We start from the raw sequence: 20,225 nt of genomic DNA, 5'->3' as shown, positions 1-20,225 counted from the left end.
AGATCATAAAACCGTGTCTTGAGGATTTTGATGTCCGACAGATTCTTCAAAATGTAATAAATGAACGAACCACACCAAGTTCCATTGTTATGGGAACACAGCACCAAAGTTTCAAGACATAAATCACAAGAACTACTGATGGAACCCAGGTATTTTCTAAACCTATTCGTTGCTCTATTTTATTTGTACCTTCAAAGAAATACCATTTTCTTTTACTTATTTTTCTATCGTTTTACTACTTCCTTAATTTCAACCTTCCTCTTCATTAACACTATTTGTGTTTATCTTATTAGTTCAATAGTTTATTGAATTAAGTAGCTTTATTTTTAGTATTTTTTGGTAATCACAGTATTAATGACTATAGATCTTCCTCTGAGTATGGCTAAACCTATGTCCATTAGTGTTTCATATTGAGTGCTTTTTCTTAAAAATTTCCAGACAATATGTAGTTTGTTTATCCTGTTTTCTTTTTTATTGAAGGTGTAGATAGTTTACGTAAAGCAAAATGCACATTTTTAAAAATTTGAGAGAAAGTGCACCAGCAGGGGGGAGGGTTTTCCTGTTTTTTTTTTATTATTATTATTGAAGGTGTAGATAGTTTATGTAAAGCAAAATGCACATTTTTAAAAATTTATGTGAGAGAAAGAGTGCACCAGCAGGGGGGAGGGGCAGAGGCAGAAGCAGACTCCCTGCTGAGCCAGGAGCCCAACTCAGGGCTCTATCCCAGGACCCAGAGATCAGGACCTAAGCCACCCAGGTGTCCCAAAATGCACATATTTTGAAAGCAACGCTTAGGTAATCACCACCAGTTCAAAGAAAGAACATTCTCAGTGCTCCAGAGAAAACAGGGGATCACGATCCTGACTTCTATCACATAGGTTAGTTTTACCTATTATTGAACATCATTTAAAAACAGGTTGTTTGGGGGCGCCTGGGTGGCTCAGTTGGTTAAGTGTCTGCCTTTGGCTCAAGTCATGATCCCGGGGCCCTGGGATCAAGCCCCTCCATGGGCTCTCTGCTCCAGGAGGAGCCTACTTCTCCCTCTGCCTCTCTCTGTCTCTCATGAATAAATAAAAATAAAAAAATTTTTAAAGATTTTATTTATTCGACAGAGAGAGACACAGTGAGAGAGGGAACACAAGCAGGGGGAGTGGGAGAGGGAGAAGCAGGCTTCCGGCGGAGCAGGGGCTCCATGCGAGGCTTGATCCCAGGACCCGGGGACCATGACCTGAGCTGAAAGCAGACCCTTAACCGACTGAGCCACCCAGGCGCCCCGTGTCAGTCTTTTTAAAGGTAGCCCTTCTGCTATGTGTACAGTGATATCTCCTTGTGGTATTCTTTGCATGTTCTTGACCTGTAGAGATGTGAAGGACCTTGTCATGTGCTTTTTGACCATTTGGATATCTTCTTTTGTAAAGTGCCTGTTGACAGACACTCCTCTGAGAATTAGCCCATTTTATAACCTGGGCTGTTCGATATATATATATTTAGAAAATACATTCCCAGTTGTGGCTTTCCTTTTCACTTTAATATCTTTTGGTGAGTGGAGATGTTTTTATTTTATGGTTAGTGTTTTTCGTGTCACGTTTAAAAAAAAAATCTCCTACCCCAAAAGTCATGAAGATTTCCTCCTATCCTTTCATTTAGGTTTTACACTTCAGTGTATGACCCATCTCAAATTAATTTTTGTATATAGTGTGAGGCAGAGGCCAGATTCATCTTATTTGCATATAGATATCCAGTTGTTGATCTATATACCTTACCTTACACCAAGACCACTCTGCTTGAAATCAAAGTAAGCCCTCCACATTTGCTCTTCTTTGAGATTGTCTTAGCTTTTCTAAGTTCTGTGCATTTCTATATACAGTATAGAATCAGCTGTTAGGGGAGCCTGGGTGGCTCAGTCGGTTGAGCGTCTGCCTTCGGCTCTGGTCATGAGCCCAGAGTCGGGAGATCTAGCCCCGCATCAGGCTCCCTGCTCAGCGGGGAGTCTGCTTCTCCCTCTGCCTCTCACCCAGGCTCATGTTCTCTCTCACTCTCTCAAATAAATAAAATCTTAAAAAAAAATCAGCTGTTAATTTTTACAAAAAAGTCTGCTTGATACTCTATGCTATCAACCATACTCCTATGAAAATCACTCAATTCCTCAAATATTCCTAACATTGTTCCTTTAATTTTTTTTTAAAGATTTAATTTATCTGACAGAGAGATACACAGCAAGAGAGGGAACACAAGCAGGGGGAGTGGGAGAGGGAGAAGCAGGCTTCCCACAGAGCAGGGAGCCTGACGCAGGGCTCGATCTCAGGACCCCAAGATCATGACCTGAGCCTAAACCAAGAGTCTGATACTCAACCAAGTCACCCAGGCGCCCCAGAACACACCTTTTTTTTTTTTTTTAAAGATTTTATTTATTTATTTGAGAGAGAGAACATGACGGGGCAGTGCAGAGGGAGAGGGAGAAGGAGACTCTGCTGAGCAGGGAGCCGGACGTGGGGCTTGATCTCAGGACCCTGAGATCATAACCTGAGCTGAAGCAGATGCCCAAGGGACTGAGCCACCCAGGCGCCCCAGCACACACCTTTTTAATTGCCTTCTTGGGTTCTAGGTGTGCAATCACTCTCAATTGTTTTCTCCACTTCAAGCCAACTTAAGATTATGATGTCCTTTTTTTTTTTTTTTAAGATTTTATTTATTTATTCGACAGAGAGACACAGCAAGAGAGGGAACCCAAGCAGGGGGAGAGGGAGAAGCAGGCTTCCCGCTGAGGAGGGAGCCCGATGCGGGGCTTGATGCGGGGCTCGATCCCAGGACCCTGGGATCATGACCTGAGCTGAAGGCAGACGCTTAACGACTGAGCCACCCAGGCACCCCAATTATGATGTCTTTAAAATAAAATTCTGGGGCGCCCGGCTGGCTCAGTCGGTAGAGCATGTGATTCTTGATCATGGGGTCATGAGTTCAAGCCCCATCTTGGGCATAGAGTTTACTTTAAAAATAAATAAACAAACAAAGTCCTATTCATGTTTTTTATTTTTAAATTGGGCTAAGTCTTACATCTCCTGAAGTGTTTTTACATGTATGCGCAGCTTGTAACTGCCACCCAGATCCAAATATGAAATATTCCCAGCTTAAAACAGTTCTCTGTCCTCCTTCTCAATCCTCCCTAAGGAAAATCACTACTCTTACTTACTACTCTTACTTCATCCCCATGATTTTCAACTTCATGTAAATGAATTCACACAATATGTACTCGTGTGTATGACTTCTTTTACTCGGTGTTTTATCTGTGAGTTTCATCCATGTACGCATGGTTAATTCACTTTCATTGTGGTATAATATTCCAGTCTATGAATATACCATCTTTTATTTATTCTTTCTGTTGTTGAAGGACATTTAGAGTGTTTCCAGTTTGGGGCTATTATAACAAGGCTACTGTGAGTTTTAAAAAAATTTTTTTGATAATCTCTACACCCAATGTGGGGCCCACACTCACAATCCTGAGCTCAAGTCAGACGCTGTTCCAACTGAGCCAGTCAGGCACCCCTGCTATAATTTTTCTTAAACAACCATTCTATTTTTCTCAAGATCTCATGATACAGGAGTTGTGGAAGAACTTGGCCAGACAGTTCTGGCTCAGGGTCTCTCATGCAATCCCACCGAGATGTCCACTGGGGTCAAGTCTGATGGCTCAACCAGAATGGACATCAAACATGGCTTCACTCATATGGCTGGCAGTTCATGCTGGCTGATGGCTGGAAGACCAATTGGGCTATCATCTCAAGCTCATAGCCTCTCCATATGGCTTGGACTTCCTCATAACATGTTAGCCTCAGAGAATTCAGATTTTTTATTCTTGGCAGCCCAGAGCTCCAAAAGTGAGGGACCTAGTGTACAAGGTAGAACTACCACGGTATTGTACATATGTGTGTATATATATACACACACATATATGTATTTTTATATCAAAAAAAGAAAAAGGGTGCCTGGGTGGCTCAGGCGGTTAAGCATCTGCCTTCTGCTCAGATCATGATCCCAGGGTTCTGGGATTGAGTCCCGCATCGGGCTCCCTGCTCAGCAGGGAGTCTGCTTCTCCCTCTCCCTCTGCCCCTCCTCCCTGCTTGTGCTCTCTCTCTCAAATAAATAAAAATCTTAAAAAGAGAGAGAGAGATAAATAAACTAAAATCTTAAAAAAAAAAAAAAGTAAAGAAAAGCCTGCTAGGATTTGGGGTTGAAGTTGCATTGAATCTATAGACCAACATGGAAAGAACTGACTTAACAATACTGTCTTCCAATCCATAAATATATCTCTCCATTTATGAGAGTAAAGATACTTATTTGGGGCGCCTGGATGGCTCAATTGGTTAAGCGACTGCCTTCGGCTCAGGTCATGATCCTGGAGTCCCAGGATCAAGTCCCACATCGGGTTCCCTGCTCGGCAGGGAGTCTGCTTCTCCCTCTGACCCTCTTCCCTCTCGCGCTCTCTCTCTCTCATTCTCTCTCTCAAATAAATAAATCTTTTAAAGAAATAAAAAAATAAAAAAGATACTTATTTAATTCCTGTCAATGATGTTTTGTAGTAAATTTAATAATCTTTTGCTAAATTTATTCCTATTTTGATACCATTATAAATGATCTTTGAAAATTTCATTCTCCAATTGTTTGTTGCTAATATATAGAAAACAATTGGTCTTTTGGTATACTGACCTTGTATCCACTGACTTTGCTAAATTCATGTATTTGTCTTAATAATTTTGATTTCCTCTTAGATCTGAGAAATTGTTTCTTATTTCCCAAAGCAAAATTTTAGAAAACCATTCTGTGGTTGATTTCTATTTATATTGGGCTATAATTAAAGTTTCTGAATTATAGAATCTCCTGGGTTTTTAAAATTTATCATCATTTTCTTTATGGCCAGGTACATAATTGATTACTATGGACATAAAGAGTGTATATTCTCTGTAAATTAGAAAGTGCTCTTTGGGGGCGCCTGGGTGGCTCAGTCATTAAGCATCTGCCCGTCAGCTCAGGTCATGACCCCGGGGTCCTGGGATCGAGCCCCACATCGGGCTCCCTGCTCAGTGGGAAGCGTGCTTCTCCCTCTCCCACTCGGTCTGCTTGTGTTCCCTCTCTCGCTGTCTCTCTCTGTCAAATAAATAAATAAAATCTTCAAAAAAAAAGTGCTCTTTGTGTTAAATCAAGCTTACAAACTGTATAATACAATTCCTACATGATTTGCTTTTTTGCCAAATTAAATGAAATTCAGTTAAACTGTGAAAATGAATATTATTTATTCATTTATCCGTGTTTGGTGCATAAACATCTATGACTCTTAGGTTGTCTTTACAGATTATGTATCATTATTAATTTTACTTACAAGTATGGAAAATATATATTATGTTACATTATACATACATGTACAGTATATGTGTTTTTATTAATAGCCTTTTTGCACTTTTTAATGTATCTGGTCTTAATTTAAATTTTACCTGATAACAATATCTCATTCCTGCTTTCTGTTTGTATTTTTTTTTAAAGATTTTATTTATTTATTTGAGAGAATGTGCACAAGCAGGGGAGGGGCAGAGGGACAAGCGACTCCCCACTGAGTACAGAGAGCCCGAGGCGGAGCTCGATCCCAGGACCCTGAGATCATGACCTGAGCCAAAGTCAGTTGCTTAACCAACTGAGCCACCCAGGTACTCCTTCTTATTTGTATTTTTATGATCTATATCTGTCCATGCCTTTGCCTTCAAAGAGAGAGAGCACAAGCAGGGGGAGCAGGAGAGGGAGAGGGAGAAGCAGGCTCTCCACTGAGCAGGGAGCCCGATGCCCGATGCTCGATCCCAGGACCCTGGGATCCGGACCTGAGCCGAAGGCGACGTTTAATCGACTGAGCCACCCAGGCGCCCCCTTTCTAACACTTTTAAATGCAAATCATTAACAGGTGGGTTTGTAACAACCCAATCTGTGGCCTTTGGTTTTTTAAATAGGAGAATTGGGTTCATTTACACTTACTAAGCTGGAATCTTTGTGCTTAAGTCTATCCATTAATTTACATTCATTTTAAACCTTATTTTACCTCGTCTTGATTCTTTTTCTTTGTATTGGCTTGGAAAAGTTTCTTTTCTTTCCCTGTTTGCCCTCCTCTTAATCTGAGAGTCCTAATGTTTGTCTGCATAATGCTGGTGTTTCCCTCTCCTTACGTAGTAATTTTGATGAAACCTGTATTCCTCTAGTAATATTTCAAAATTTATTAATGAACATAGCTCCCAAAACATTTTACCCACTCATACCCCCACCTATTCATCGAGGTTAAGAGTTTAGGGGCCCTTGGCTGGCTCAGTCGGCACAGCATGCAACTCTTGATCTCTCCGGGTAGTGAATTTGAGCCCCACGTTGCATGTAGGGATTACCTTAATGAATAGATCTTTTTTTAAAGATTTCATTTATTCATAAGAGACAGAGAGAGAGAGAGGCAGAGGGAGAAGCAGAGGGAGAAGCAGGCTCCCAAGGAGCAGGGAGCCCGATGCGGGACTCGATCCCAGGACCCTGGGACCATGACCTGAGCCGAAGGCAGACGCCCAACCATCTGAGCCACCCAGGCGCCCAACAATAAAAAAATTTAAAGATTAAAAAAAAAATAGAGCTCACTCCACAAGACAGTCCCCTCCCCACTCCCATGTCAGGTGCCAACTGCAAGTCCCGGTTGTCACCTGTACTGATCTGCTGGCTATAATCAGAAGTTCCCACTAGCCCCTCCTGGGGTTTGGTTAACTTCTTAGATAGGCTCTCAGAACTCAGAAAAACAGTATACTTAAAAAAAAAAATAGTATACTTACTAGATTACCAGTGTACTACAAAGGATCTAACTCAGGAACAGCCAAATGGAAGAGACGCATTGGGCAAGGTAGGTAAAGGTGCAGAGATCCATGCTCCCTCTGGGTACACCTCTCTCCCACCTCCGCGTGTTCACCAACTGGAAGGTCTCCAAACCCCATGACTTTTGGGATTTTTATAGAGGCTTCATTCCATAGGTATGATCGATGAAATCATTGGCCATTGATGATTAATTCAACCTCCTGTCCCTCTCCCCTCCCCTGGGGATGGGGAAGTACAGCTAAAATTTGCAACTTTCCAACATGGTTGGTTTCCGTGCAATCAGCCCCCCAATTTAGGGGTTTTCCAAAAGTCACCTTGACGTGGGAAACAAAGGCAAAAGAAAAACTATTACATTTCCTTAGTACCTAGAGCCCACTGACAAGTCCTTGAAACAGGCAGAGTGGCATTCCTCTAGGGACTCAACGGCCACGATGTTAATACTTTGCTAAGGGCAAAAGGCAAAATCCTAGCCCAACCCCATCCCCCCAACCAGGACCCTGTAAGTCTACTTTAACACGTAATACTTCCCCTAGAAATTTCCTTGATCCGTAACCCCCGCAAGATACATGTCGGCAACCATCCCCCAAGCATATGGCCCACCGATACACATCTGAAGGGTCTCACGACTAAGGTTTTATTAGTCGGTAATAAAGGACCTTTTCCCAACAACAGCTAGCCCCCTCAAGGTCCTGGAAAACTTGTTTCCAAAAATTCCTTAAGAGACTTACGCTGTCCCTAACCCCCTCCCAATTTGAAAGTATATCATGGGCCACTCCTCATGACCCCCGTGCAACCCTTTCTGCCCACGGGTCCTGTCCCCGGGCTTGAACAAAACCACGTTTTGCACCAATGACATCTTAAGAATTCTTGGCCCGTTGGCTTCGAACCCTAATGTCCTTTCCTACATCAACCTCATTAACATAAACTGAGTTGGTTGAAAGAAGCTTGTTATGAATAACAAAAGACATCTTTATCACTCTAACCACTTAGAAAATTCCAAGGGTTTTAGGAGCTCTGTGATAGGAATGGGGACTAAGACCAATTTCTTATGATAAATCACATCATAGTAATCATCATTAGATTGTATACAAAAGAAATCTCATTAAGGACCTCTTTTTTTTTTTTTAAGATTTTATTTATTTGAGAGAGAGAGAGAGAAAGAGAGATAGAGAGCACAAGAGGGAAGAGGGTCAGAGGGAGAAGCAGACTCCCCGCGGAGCAGGGAGCCCGATGCGGGACTCCATCCCAGGACCCTGGGATCACGACCTGCGCCAGCCCAGGCAGACACTTAACGACTGAGCCACCCAGGTGCCCCTACCGCAGAGTTTCTAGGTCTACGGGGTTTTATGGGCTTGTTGGTGGGCTGTTTTAATCTGATTAACCCTCCACGCACCTGTCATCCAATCAACTTGTCACATGGGAAAGGGTGGACGGCTCCTTCTAGGGTGGTGTAAAATCCTTTTAAGGGTGGTTTCCTCTTAGGGCAGGGGACACCTTTGTCCCTGCCTGCCTTTCTTCCAACTATCCTTCATCAATATGTGACTATAACTAAAACTAAATAGGGGCGCCCATGTGACTCGGTTAACTGTCTGCCTTCGGCTCAGGTCATGATCCCAGGGTCCTGGGATTGAGCCCCAAGGCTGGCTCCCTGCTCAGTGGGGAGCCTGCTTCTCCCTCTCTCTCTGCCCCTCCCCCTGCTCATGCTCTCTCTGTGCTTTCTGTCAAATAAATAGATGAAAAATCTTTTTAAAAAATCTTTAAAACATGATTTAAAAAATAAATGAGTCATAAGAGACTCTTAACTATAGAGAACAAACTGAAGGCTGCTGGTGGGGAGGTGGGTGGGGGGATGAACTAAAGGGCTGATGGGTATTAACGAGGGCACTTGTTGGGATGAGCACTGGGTGTTATATTTAGTGATGAATCACTAAATTCTATTCCTGAAACCAATACTACAGTATATTTTTTTAAAAGATTTATTTATTTATTTGAGAGAGCGAGAATGAGAGAGAGTACATGAGACGGGGGAAGGTCAGAGGGAGAAGCAGGCTCCCCACTGAGCAGGGAGCCCGATGTGGGGCTCGATCCCCGGACCCTGAGATCATGACCTGAGCCGAAGGCAGACGCTTAACCCACTGAGCCAGCCAGGCGCCCCACCCAATGATTTTAGAGTCCTATTTGCAAATATGTTATTCATATTTGGATGGCCAGATTGATTTAATTCTGATTCATCAATACCTTATGGATTACATTTGTGGTATTATAAGAAATTTACCTAACCCAGGGTCACAAAACTTTTTTTTCTTCCAGATTTAAAGTTTTTTTGTTACATTTAGGTCTATGATCTGTCTTGAATTAATTCTGGTGTGAGGCCAACGTCTGTTTGCTTATGGGTACCCAATTGCTCCAACACTATTCATTTAAAACAATCCTTTTTTTTTTCTTGGTGAAGATTTTATTTACGTGATGCCTGGGTGGCTCAGTCAGTTAGGCATCTGCTTTTGGCTCAGGTCATGATCCCAGGATCCTGGGATCCAGTCCAGCATCAGGCCTGCTTCTCCCTCTGCCTGCAGCTCCCCCTGCTTGTGCACTTGCTCTCTCTCTCTGACAAATAAATAAATCAAATCTTTAAAAAATATATTTTATTTATTTATTCGAGTGAGAGCATGAGCTGGGGGAGGGGTAGCAGGACAAGCCGATTCCCTACTGAGTTGGGGAGTCTGATGCGGGGCTCGACCTGACCAAAGTCAGATGCTTAACCCACTGAGCCACCTAGGGATCCCAACAGTCGTTTCTGTAGAGGCTGCTTTTGGGCAACAGTCTTGAGCAATGGAAACATAAGCGAGGGAAGAAGGGCCCACAGTGACTGCCAAGCTGAATGCAAACAGGTTCATGAAGTCATAGGCCCTAACCGACCAGTGGGCTACTCACAACCAGGCCCAGTTACCAATAATGGGAAAACTCCAGACAGTTCCATATTCCCTCACTCCACCCTATAACTATAGCCCTTCACCACCGCCTCGTGGCAGAGTCTCTCCTTTGCTGCCTGGACCACTGCTCCCTTGCTGAGTATTCAATAAACTTTACCTCCTTTGTTCTACCATGAATGAATGCTTTCAGGGCCTGCACCACCAACCTCTGTTGGATCAGGGTGCCTCATGCTGTCTCCATTAAATTTCCTTGGTGCTTTTGGTTAAAATCGGTTGTTAATAAATGCAAAGATTTGGGGCGCCTGGCTGGCCCACTCCAAAGAGCTTGCAACTCTTGATCTTGGGGTCATGAGTTCAAGCCCCATATTGGGTGTAGGGATTACTAAAAAAAAAAAAAAAGTAATAAACTATTTTTTTTTAATGGAAAGATCTATTTCTGTACTTCATTCTGTTACATTAATCTATTATGTCTACCCTTATGCCAACAACACAGTCTTGATTAACTGTGTGTTTATAGTAAGTTTCGAGTCAGGTAGGTACTCCAACTCTGTTCATTTTTGGCTATTCTAGGTCCTTTCAGTTTCCATATAAACTTTAGAATCAGCTTATCAATTTCTAACTTTTAAAAGCCTGCTGGGATTTCATTGGATCTATAGATAAATTTGGGGAGAACTGTCATCTTAACAACAATGAATACTTCAATTCGTAAACATTTGGGCAAAGTAATAAATTTTTTTTTCTTTATTCTTATTCCAGCTTGTTTAGGCGCTGATGAGCATGGTTTACTGGGCCTTAACCATTCCTGTTTTCAGTTCTCACTGAAATAGATGTCTAAAATTTAAATTTGGTTTTATTATTGAAGAAAAAAAAAGGTCAGTTTCCTTTTCGTCTGGAATCACCTTCTTGCCTCTTAGTCTTGTGGTTTCTTGGAAGCATTCTGGGGCCTGAACCCCCACTGGTCTCCTTAATGACTGGCCTTTTTTATATTCCTTGAGGCTTCCCTCAGAGTCCTATGGACTCCACATTAATTCACTCAATCAGGAACCAAGGATTTTTATGTCCCCAATACTGTGGACAGAGTGCTGTGGGCCAAGGGCAGGCCACTCCCAAGATGGGTCACAATGGCATGTCCATTATTTTGAGTTGAAAACAATCAAGGCCCAAAAGTCTCAGGAAGAAACTTTGACCTACCCCCACCCCACCCGCAAATGCCTAAAAAGAATTTAGATAAAGGGCCTGTACCAGGGAGAGAGCTATTAAACAGAATGCTTTTTATCTAAGAGACTTATCTGCGTAGGGCCAACTTTGTTTTCCAAAACTCCTCTCACCTTCCTGCTAATGGCCTTCCTCTTCTTTGCACCCCCAGACTCCCACCCCCCTCCTGAGCCCAGGAAGACTGACGGATATACCTCATTTTATTTATTTATTTATTTATTTATTTATTTATTTATTTATTAAAAGATTTTATTGATTTATTTGACAAAGACGGAGACAGCGAGAGACACAGCGAGAGCAGGAACAGAAGCAGGGGGAGTGGGAGAGGGAGAAACAGGCTTCCTGCCGGGCATGGAGCGCAATGTGAGACTCGATCCCAGGGCCCTGGGATCATGACCTGAGCTGAAGGCAGACGCTTAATGACTGAGCCACCCAGGTGCCCTGGATATACCTCATTTTGCCTGACAGTTTTGGGAATTTCATGTCTGTGTGGATTCCCTGTATGCACAAAACTAAATTTGATTTTCTCCTGTTAATCTGTGTCAGGTAAATTTAATTCTTAGTCCAGCTAGAGCCTCAGAGAGAGGAAAATTTCTTCCTCCCCAAGTAGGTGAGAAAAAGGGAAGTGCAGTCCAACACGAGGAATAGCAATGAGCATGAACTTGGCGGGTCCACCAGATGGAAGGAAGGTTGTCATGGCAGGGTTGATGTGACTGAAGGGGATGTGGAGGTGGTTGAAGTGGAGAGGGAGATATGCAGCATTGACCGTGTGGGGCCTGTAGGCCATGGTGGGGGATCCCGAATTTACTGTAGGTATAATAGGAAGCAGAGGAGTGACAGGCCATGAGTGATGTAACTGGAATTCCTGGATTCTCCAAGAAAGGACCATGACCACTCTGATTTTACTGTGCTCGGCTTGGGGCTGGGAGGCCTCAATGCAGAAGAGGCATCAGAAAAACCATTTCCAATATGGCCAGGGAGTCCAACAATGATGAGATCAGACAGGCCTCCCAACAAACAATGAGACCTCAAAGCCTGTGGCTACCTCTACGGGTATCAGCCTGCACTGGGGCTGTGTGCCTGAGCTAGGAGGTTTGAACTTGACCTTGACATCCTGGTGAATCCAACTCAAGGGGCTGCCCAAGGAGAACTTCCCCCATTCCTACCAGCTGTGGCTGGTACATCCTTTATGTCACCCCTGTTTCTTATAAGCTCCTCTATTACAGTGTTTCTCATATGATATTGGAGTCTTCTACATGTCTTCTATTTAACTGGATGATGAGCTACTTGAGGACAGACACCAAGTTGTTTAACTCTGCTGTATGCCGGGGTCACACATGACTGGTTGGATGAATATCTGTGGGGGGTATGATCGAAGACAACCTTAAATAAGAGGAAATTTGGGGGCGCCTGGGTGGCTCAGTTGGTTAAGCGACTGCCTTCAGCTCAGGTCATGATCCTGGAGTCCCGGGATCGAGTCCCACACTGGGCTCCCTGCTCAGCGGGGAGTCTGCTTCTCCCTCTGACCTTCTTCCCTCATGCTATCTCCCATTCTCTCTCTCAAATAAATAAATAAAATCTTTAAAAAAAAAATAAGAGGAAATTTGGATTATTCCTGGGGCAATTCTTTGCTGTGCCATCCTTACAAAGACTGCTTCTGACACAGCATTGATGGTGGATTGACCACGGGGCATATGTGGCCCAGCTCCGTCTAGATAGAATGTTTCCTCTTTGTTCTAAGCCCCACCATCTGAGACTTTGGCCCAACTGGGTTGGACCCTCACAGATCAGTGGGGCACAAGTCTCTATCAAGGGCCAGCATAGGTAATCACTGTAGTAAAATTCTTTTTTTCTTTGCAGCTGAGATATAATCAACAAATAACATTGCATAAATTTAAGGTGTACAATGTGATGACTTACAATGATTAAGATGATTTAAGACCTACACTCAGCAACTCTCAAGGGTACAATAGAGTATTGTTAACTCTAGTCAACATGCTCCACATTAGATAGAACCCCAGAACTTAACCATCTTAGTGTAGCAAAATTCTGGATTCTCTCCCCTGGAAGGATGCAACAGAGAGCTTTATCCATTCGTCCCAGAGTATATTCTTTCTAAGAACCTATATGAGACATCTGTCTCAGAACAAGTTCTGTTTCTCTTGAACAAATCAATTTGTCTGAATTTTAGGGACAGTGTGATACATGCCTAATCATGTTTTCCTCCTTGCTTTGGCCACGTAGGTAGCTTAGCAGTGAATTTGTAGCCTATGTCTAGTAACCATAAAGGAGGACTGGAGACAATCAGCATAGAGATTAAGGGCTCTGGAGTCAGGCAAACCTGGGTTGAAATCTCACTTCTGGGCGCCTGGGTGGCTCAGTTGGTTAAGCGACTGCCTTCGGCTCAGGTCATGATCCTGGAATCCCGGGATCGAGTCACACATCGGGCTCCCTGCTCAGCAGGAAGTCTGCTTCTCCCTCTGACCATTTCCCCTCTCATGCTCTATCTCATTCTCTCTCTCAAATAAATAAATAAAATCTTTAAAAAAAAAAATCTCACTTCTGCCACTTCTTAGCCATGTGACTAGAGGCCACATACCTATTTTTTCCCCCGAGTATTTAAAAACGGGCATAATCACAGCATTTACTTTGGAAAGTTATTTTGTCGGTAAGATTAAGGGATTCGATGCTAAGCACTGGGGCCTGGCACAACAATCAACAAAATTGTAATCATTTTCACTTTACGGTAAGCAGTTCTGTGTACTCTAAGATGCAGAAACACACACACACGTTTTCCACCTCAGAAATGTATAAATTACTTTGATTGCGATTAGCTTTTTTTTTTTTTAAATCTGCTATATATACCCTTTTCTAGAGGTGGTATAGATAAGAGTCTCCAGAAAGCACCATAGTGATAGTTAAACCTGCATACGGGAGGTTCTCCCTCTCAACACGCACACAGCTTAGCAAGAGCGCATATCTTACACGTCTCACGGGATTAAGAAAACAGAGTAAAGAAGCACGTCCTGCGTCAGGCGTTCATTACTTAGGGTGACACTTGGTCATCATACGTTCCTTACTATTCACGTCTTCTGGTATGTCCTCTGACAACAGATCTGTTTGGATTCAAAGGGCAGTTCTTAATTCCAAAGTAATTAAGGAACTTGTTCTTTAGCTTCCTTTTGGGGTCAAATAAATTCAAACAGAAAGGATCTATTTGGGTGACACTAATGTCTGGTACGTTAACATAATTTAATAAGTCCTAACCTGGGTAAATACGTCTTTATATTTTATAAAAGGAGACTCTAACATTTATCTTTTAAGAATCATTTTTTAACTTTTTTATTGCTGGACTCAGTCTTTCACTTCCTGAGACACCTTCATGCTCATCAAGGATTTACCTGAGCTATCTCAGGGATTGCTTTGCCAGATGTTTGCTTAATTTAACTTTTTTATAGCTTTACTGAGGTATAAATGATGCACGATAAATTGCACATACTTAAACTACATAAATCGGTAAGTTTGGATATATGCTTTATACCGATGAGACAAGCACCAAAATCAAGATAGTAAACATTTCCCTCACCGCCCCCAGAGTTTCTCCTGCCTTTGATAACCCATCCCACCTCATTCCTTCTTCCTGCCTCCATCCACAAGTGACCATTGATCTGCTTTCTCTCTTGATAGATTAGTTTGCATTTTCTAGAATTATCTTGTTATGTGTCTCAATGGTTCATTTCTTTTTATTTCTGAGTAGTATTCCATTGTACGGATATAGTACAATTTTTCTAATTGCGTGAACTTACGTGATTGTCTCTCTCCATACTCTCTGGGGAAAAAAAAAACCAACAACAAAACACTAAACCTATGGCCCACCTCTAGCAAAAGAACAGACTTTAACGCCAGCATGTTCTACACTCATCTTATTCCTAACTTCATTTTCTCTTCTTCTCTTTTTGTTGGAAGTTCCCACATTCTCTCATCTTTTACTTTTGTTACATACATTTAAGTCAGTCACTTGGATCTTTTCTGAAACAGGGATCAAGTGCCACTAAACGATGCTCAGTTTTTATTTGATTTTATCAGTTCTTTCCTCCTGTTTTCTTTAGGGATGCTGGATTTTGTTGACTTGATCTACATATGGATGCTCATCATTTCCTGCTTGGACAGCTGCTACCACCTCTGGAGCCCTGGTCTCTGAGCTCATCTTCCTTCTATTCACCTGCTATGATGTCACCAGGCTATCATTCTACAGCAGAAATCTGATCATGTCATTCCCACACAAAACACCAACGCAAAGGATCTAAAGTCCTTGGCATAAGGCGGCAAGTCATTAGTCACTCATTCTTTCAACAAATATTTCCTGCACACTGATTATGTATCGGGCTCTATGCCAGCTGGCTACACGTGGAGGTATGGTGACAAACTGGAGAGATGTGGCCTGTACCCTCATGGAATTTATATTCTAGGAAGGAGACAGAGTTAAAAAAACAAACAAACATGTGAGCAATATAAATATGAATTGGGTAATAAATATGAAATTGGTATTAAGTAACCAGGGTGCTGTGACTGAGTTCTGGGATTAGGGGTGGATGGCAGAGGCAGCCCTTCTGAGGAGGTGACATTTATACTGCTTAAATTATGACAAAGAAATGGCCACGGGAAGGGTTCTAGGCAAGGGAAGCATCAAGTACAAAAGTCCAGAAGTGGGAAAAAGCTTGGATGGCCAGTATGGTGGAAGGTACAGAGATTGCTGGACAGTTGAGCTCTGCCTGCTTCTCCAGCCTCATTTCCCAAACCACAGACCCACATGTAGGCACCCTAAATCCCAGACAGGCACAGCTACCCCACTATTTCCTCAACACGCCATGCCTCCTCATTTTTCACCTGCCCCTCCCGATCTACTACTCCTAGTGACTGGGTTTCTAAGTAACACCTCCACTGAAACCTTTGGGTTCCTCTCCTACCCTCCTCCAGGCACTAGATTGCTCCTTCCTCTCTGTGCCTCCACAGAAGTCTGTATGCACGTCCCCCACTTTTTTTTTTTTTAAATAGCTAGCTTTTATTGAGTGCTTTCTATATGCCAGGCACTATTCTAAGCATTTTACCTGTATACTCAACTTTATGAGGCAGGTCCATTTATAATCCTCAAAACGTCTATGAGCACAAGAAATTATGACTGTCTCGGGATGCCTGGGTGGCTCAGTCGTTAAGCGTCTGCCTTCGGCTCAGGTCGTGATCCCAGGGTCCTGGGATCGAGCCCCACATCGGGCTCCCTGCTCCGCGGGAAGCCCGCTTCTCCCTCTCCCGCTCCCCCGCTTGTGTTCCCTCTCTTGCTGTGTCTCTCTCTGTCAAATAAATACAATCTTAAAAAAAAAAAAAGGAATTATGTCTCTATGATATAGATGAAAAAACAGAGGCCCAAAGAAGTAACATAATTCATCTGCAGTTACACAATGAGTAAAGGGCAGTCAGGATTTCAACTCAGACAGTTCAGTTTGTATTTTAATCACTAAGCCCTTTTTGCCTTTCAAGATTGATAATAGTAGCTAACATTTATCAAGCACTCCCTATGTGCTAGGCTTTCTTCTCAATTCTTGATGTACGTAAACTCATCGAATCCTATAACTCTCTGAGCTAGAAACTCTAAGTCCTCACAACAACCCCCCGATTGGCGCTAAGACCATGACTCTCTTGGGTGGAGCCCATGTCCTGTCCCAGTCAGCAATCCCAATGCCTCCGACACCCCGAAATTGCTCAACAAATGTCTGCTGGATGAATGAATGAATGAATGAACTAGCAGACCCAGTGTTTTTTTCTTGGCTCATGATTCAAATTTCAAGAGCATACAGTGCCCAGAAATAGTTGCTTGGAGAAAATTATTATAATGGAATATAAATCTGTTGTAGTAAATATATATCAATGAGAACTGATTAATATAAAGGCTAACTTCACATGCTAATCGCTGCATTTCAAATGTGAGGTACGGAAATTCCTTTATGTATCAGAGATTGTATTATGTATTAGAAGATGTACTAACCAACCAAAATGGGGCAAATGGCTGCTTCCAAGACAGCTCCCACAATAAATCTAATCTATGTTGAAATGTTCCCACAGCTCACAAAAATAACACATCAACTTATAAAACCATCTCCACCTTTTGTCTATTGTTCTTCGACTTGACAGCAAATAAATTTCACTTACTAAGCACAATAAATAAAAGTCTAAAATGTCATTAAGGGGTGCCTAGGTGGCTCAGTTGGTTAAGCATCTCCCTTTGGCTCAGGTCATGATCCCAGGGTCCTGGGATCAAGTCCCATGTCAGGCTCCCTGCTCGGCAGAGAGCCTGCTTCTCCCTCTCTCTCTGCCCCCACCCCACTCATGTGCTCTCTCGCGCGCATAAATAAAATCTTAAAAAATATAAAATAAAATGTCATTGAAATCTCAGTAAGTTCATGGCCCTAAAAAACAAATTGGGAAGTAGTCAACGGTAATCTGAAAAAGAAATGAAGAATAATCTTAAAGTCTAAGGGAATGGTACAAAATTTATTTATTTATCTAAGCAAACAAGAGCTACTATTGCCTAGTCCATTTTAGATACCTAAAATAGTTTTCTTTTTTTTTTCCTTAAGATTTTTTCATTTGAGTCCTTTCTAACCAGGGCCCAGCAGAATGGCTCCTGCAAAGAAGAGTGGTGGGAAGAAGAAGGGCTGTTCTGTCATCAACAAGGTAGTGACCAGAGAATACACCATCATCATTCACAAGCACATCCATGGAATGAGTTTCAAGAAGCATGCCCTTGGACACTCAAAGAGATCCAGAAATTTGCCACGAAGGAGATGGGAACTCCAGATGTGTGCGTTGACACCAGGCTCAACAAAGCTGTCTGGGCCAAAGGAATAAAGAATGTTCCATACCGTATCCATGTATGGTTGTCCAGAAAACGTAACGAGGATGAAGATTCACTGAGTAAGTTCTACACGTTGGTTACCTATGTACCTGTCACCACTTTCAAAAATCTACGGACAGGGCGCCTGGGTGGCTCAGTTGGTTAAGTGACTGCCTTCGGCTCAGGTCATGATCCTGGAGTCCCAGGATCGAGTCCCGCATCGGGCTCCCTGCTCAGCGGGGAGTCTGCTTCTCCCTCTGACCCTCTTCCCTCTCATGCTCTCTATCTCTCATTCTCTCTCAAATAAATAAATAAAATCTTTAAAAAAAAAATCTACGGACAGTTAATGTGCATGAGAACTAATCACTGACTGTCAAATAAAGGTATAAAACCACACACACACACAAAGATTTTTTCATTTGAGTGAGAGTGCACGCATGAGGAGAGGGAGAGGGGAAGCAGACTCCCCGCTGAACAGGGCTCCATCCCAGGACCCTGAGATCATGACCTGAGTGGAAGTCAGAGAAGTCAGATGCTTAACCGTTGACTGAGCCACCCATGTGCCCTCCTAGTACAGTTTTCTAACAGGTTGGGAAACTGATACAGCAAGCTACCATTTCTTGGTCTATTGTCAAGGTACGAGAATCTCCCTAGAAAGGCACTGGAAAAAAGAAAATACCAGTCTTTCAAGTCCACTTCTGTAAAGAGCAAAGGAAATTAAACAAAAGACTAAAGAAAAAGGGATGGAAGTGTCATTTGCTCAGCATCTGTAAGTGCCAAGTGATTTACCTAGACTTAAGACTCGATTTGACAAGGTAGGAGGACACCTGGTCCACATGTTTTCTTTACAGGTAAGGAAAGTGAAGGTTAAAAATATCAAGTAAAATACACAGTCATAGGACTGGTATAAAACCAAGTTGGGAATACGATAGGGTTGTGTTTGATTCCAAATCTCATGCTCTTTTTACTTCAGTACACTGCCTTATGTTCCTAAGAGTGTATTGATAATAATTGATAGTTCTTTTTTGACATAATTGTCAAATTCTTTTTTTTAAAGACTTATTTATTTATTTGAGAGAGAGCATGAACTGGGAGGGGGAGGGGCAGAGGGAGAGGGAGCAGCAGACTCCTTGCTGAGCAGGGCTTGATCCCAGGACCCTGAGATCATGACCTGAGCTGAAGGCAGACGCCTAACCGACTGAGCCACCCAGGCACCCTAATTGCCAAAATCTAAAATTAGAAACAAATTACCAAAAATTGTAAAGGCAATTTGTACAAGTTAACCCAATATTCACTGATACCCTCACATCCCTCCAATGACTTACATTTCACTGCCTCTTACAGTTCTTCCCATGTAGCTCCTTAGAACCTTAAGCCAATGGCCTTGTGATGACCAAATCTACCAAACTGTCAAACCTGCCTCAGAAACTCTTTCCCTATAGTCAAATCCCACTTGAAAAGTCTGAATACTAAGTGCTGCTAAGTATATAGAACTCCTATATTGCTGATGAGATTGTAAGTTTGTATGATCACTTCGGAGAGCAATTTGGCAAAACTTAGTAAAGTTTAAGATCACATCCCACCATTTTATTCCCATGTATACTGACTGCCTAGAGACATCCTCACACAAGAAAAAAGGATATAACATATACATACAAATGCTTTTATTGTTGGTAGGAATATAAAATGGTGCAGCTGTTATGGAAAACAGTATGGTGGTTCCTCAAAAAACTTAAAATAGACCTACCATATGATCAAGCAATTACACTTCTGGATATATGCCCAAAAGATTTGAAAGCAAGAACTCAGATATTCGTATACCCATGTTCATGGTAGCACTACTCACAATAGCCAAAGATTAGAAATAATCCAAGTGCCCATGGACAGATGAATGGATAAACAATATGTTGTGAATACACACAGTGGAATATTATGCAACTTTTTTTTTAAATAAGATTATTTATTTATTTGACAGAGAGAGACAGCAAGAGAGGGAATACAAGCAGGGGGAGTGGGCAGCCAAGCAGGGAGCCCGATGCAGGGCTTGATCCCAGGACCCTGGGATCATGACCTGAACCAAGGCAGAAGCTTAATGACTGAGCCACCCAGGCGCCCCTATGCAACTTTTAAAAGGAAGGAAATTCTGATAAACCTTGAGGACATTATGCCAAATGAAACAAGCCAGTCACCAAAGGACAAATACAGTATGATTCCACTTATAGGAGGTACCTAAGTCAAATTCATGGGAACAAAGGTAGAAGGGTGGTTGCCAGGGCCTGAGGGAAAAATGAGGAGTTACTGTTTAATGGGCA

General features: G+C 42.5%; 1 protein-coding gene across 6 annotated transcripts in view; it reads left to right on the top strand.

Annotated features, from left to right (window-relative positions):
- Positions 1-18,127, top strand: part of PIGL (phosphatidylinositol glycan anchor biosynthesis class L) — a 122,301-nt gene extending 104,174 nt beyond the window's left edge. The window contains exons 7-9 of one of the 6 annotated variants that reach the window (XR_003525232.2): positions 3-149; positions 15,134-15,437; positions 17,686-18,127. Coding sequence is in view for 2 of the 6 variants with exons in the window: in XM_027625513.2 (XP_027481314.1) it covers positions 3-122 (120 nt within the window). In the remaining 4 variants the exon portion in view is untranslated. Of the gene's footprint in view, positions 1-2; positions 150-5,535; positions 5,597-15,133; positions 16,329-17,656 lie in introns of those variants that run through there. The other 5 variants (XR_003525231.2, XR_003525230.2, XR_003525229.2 and 2 more) reach the window with 5 other exon arrangements.
- Positions 18,128-20,225: the final 2,098 nt, after the last annotated feature.

Source organism: Zalophus californianus, chromosome 16 (genome assembly GCF_009762305.2).
Source record: "Zalophus californianus isolate mZalCal1 chromosome 16, mZalCal1.pri.v2, whole genome shotgun sequence".
NCBI classification, from domain to species: Eukaryota; Metazoa; Chordata; class Mammalia; order Carnivora; family Otariidae; genus Zalophus; species Zalophus californianus.
This window is presented reverse-complemented; position numbering and strand designations above follow the sequence as displayed.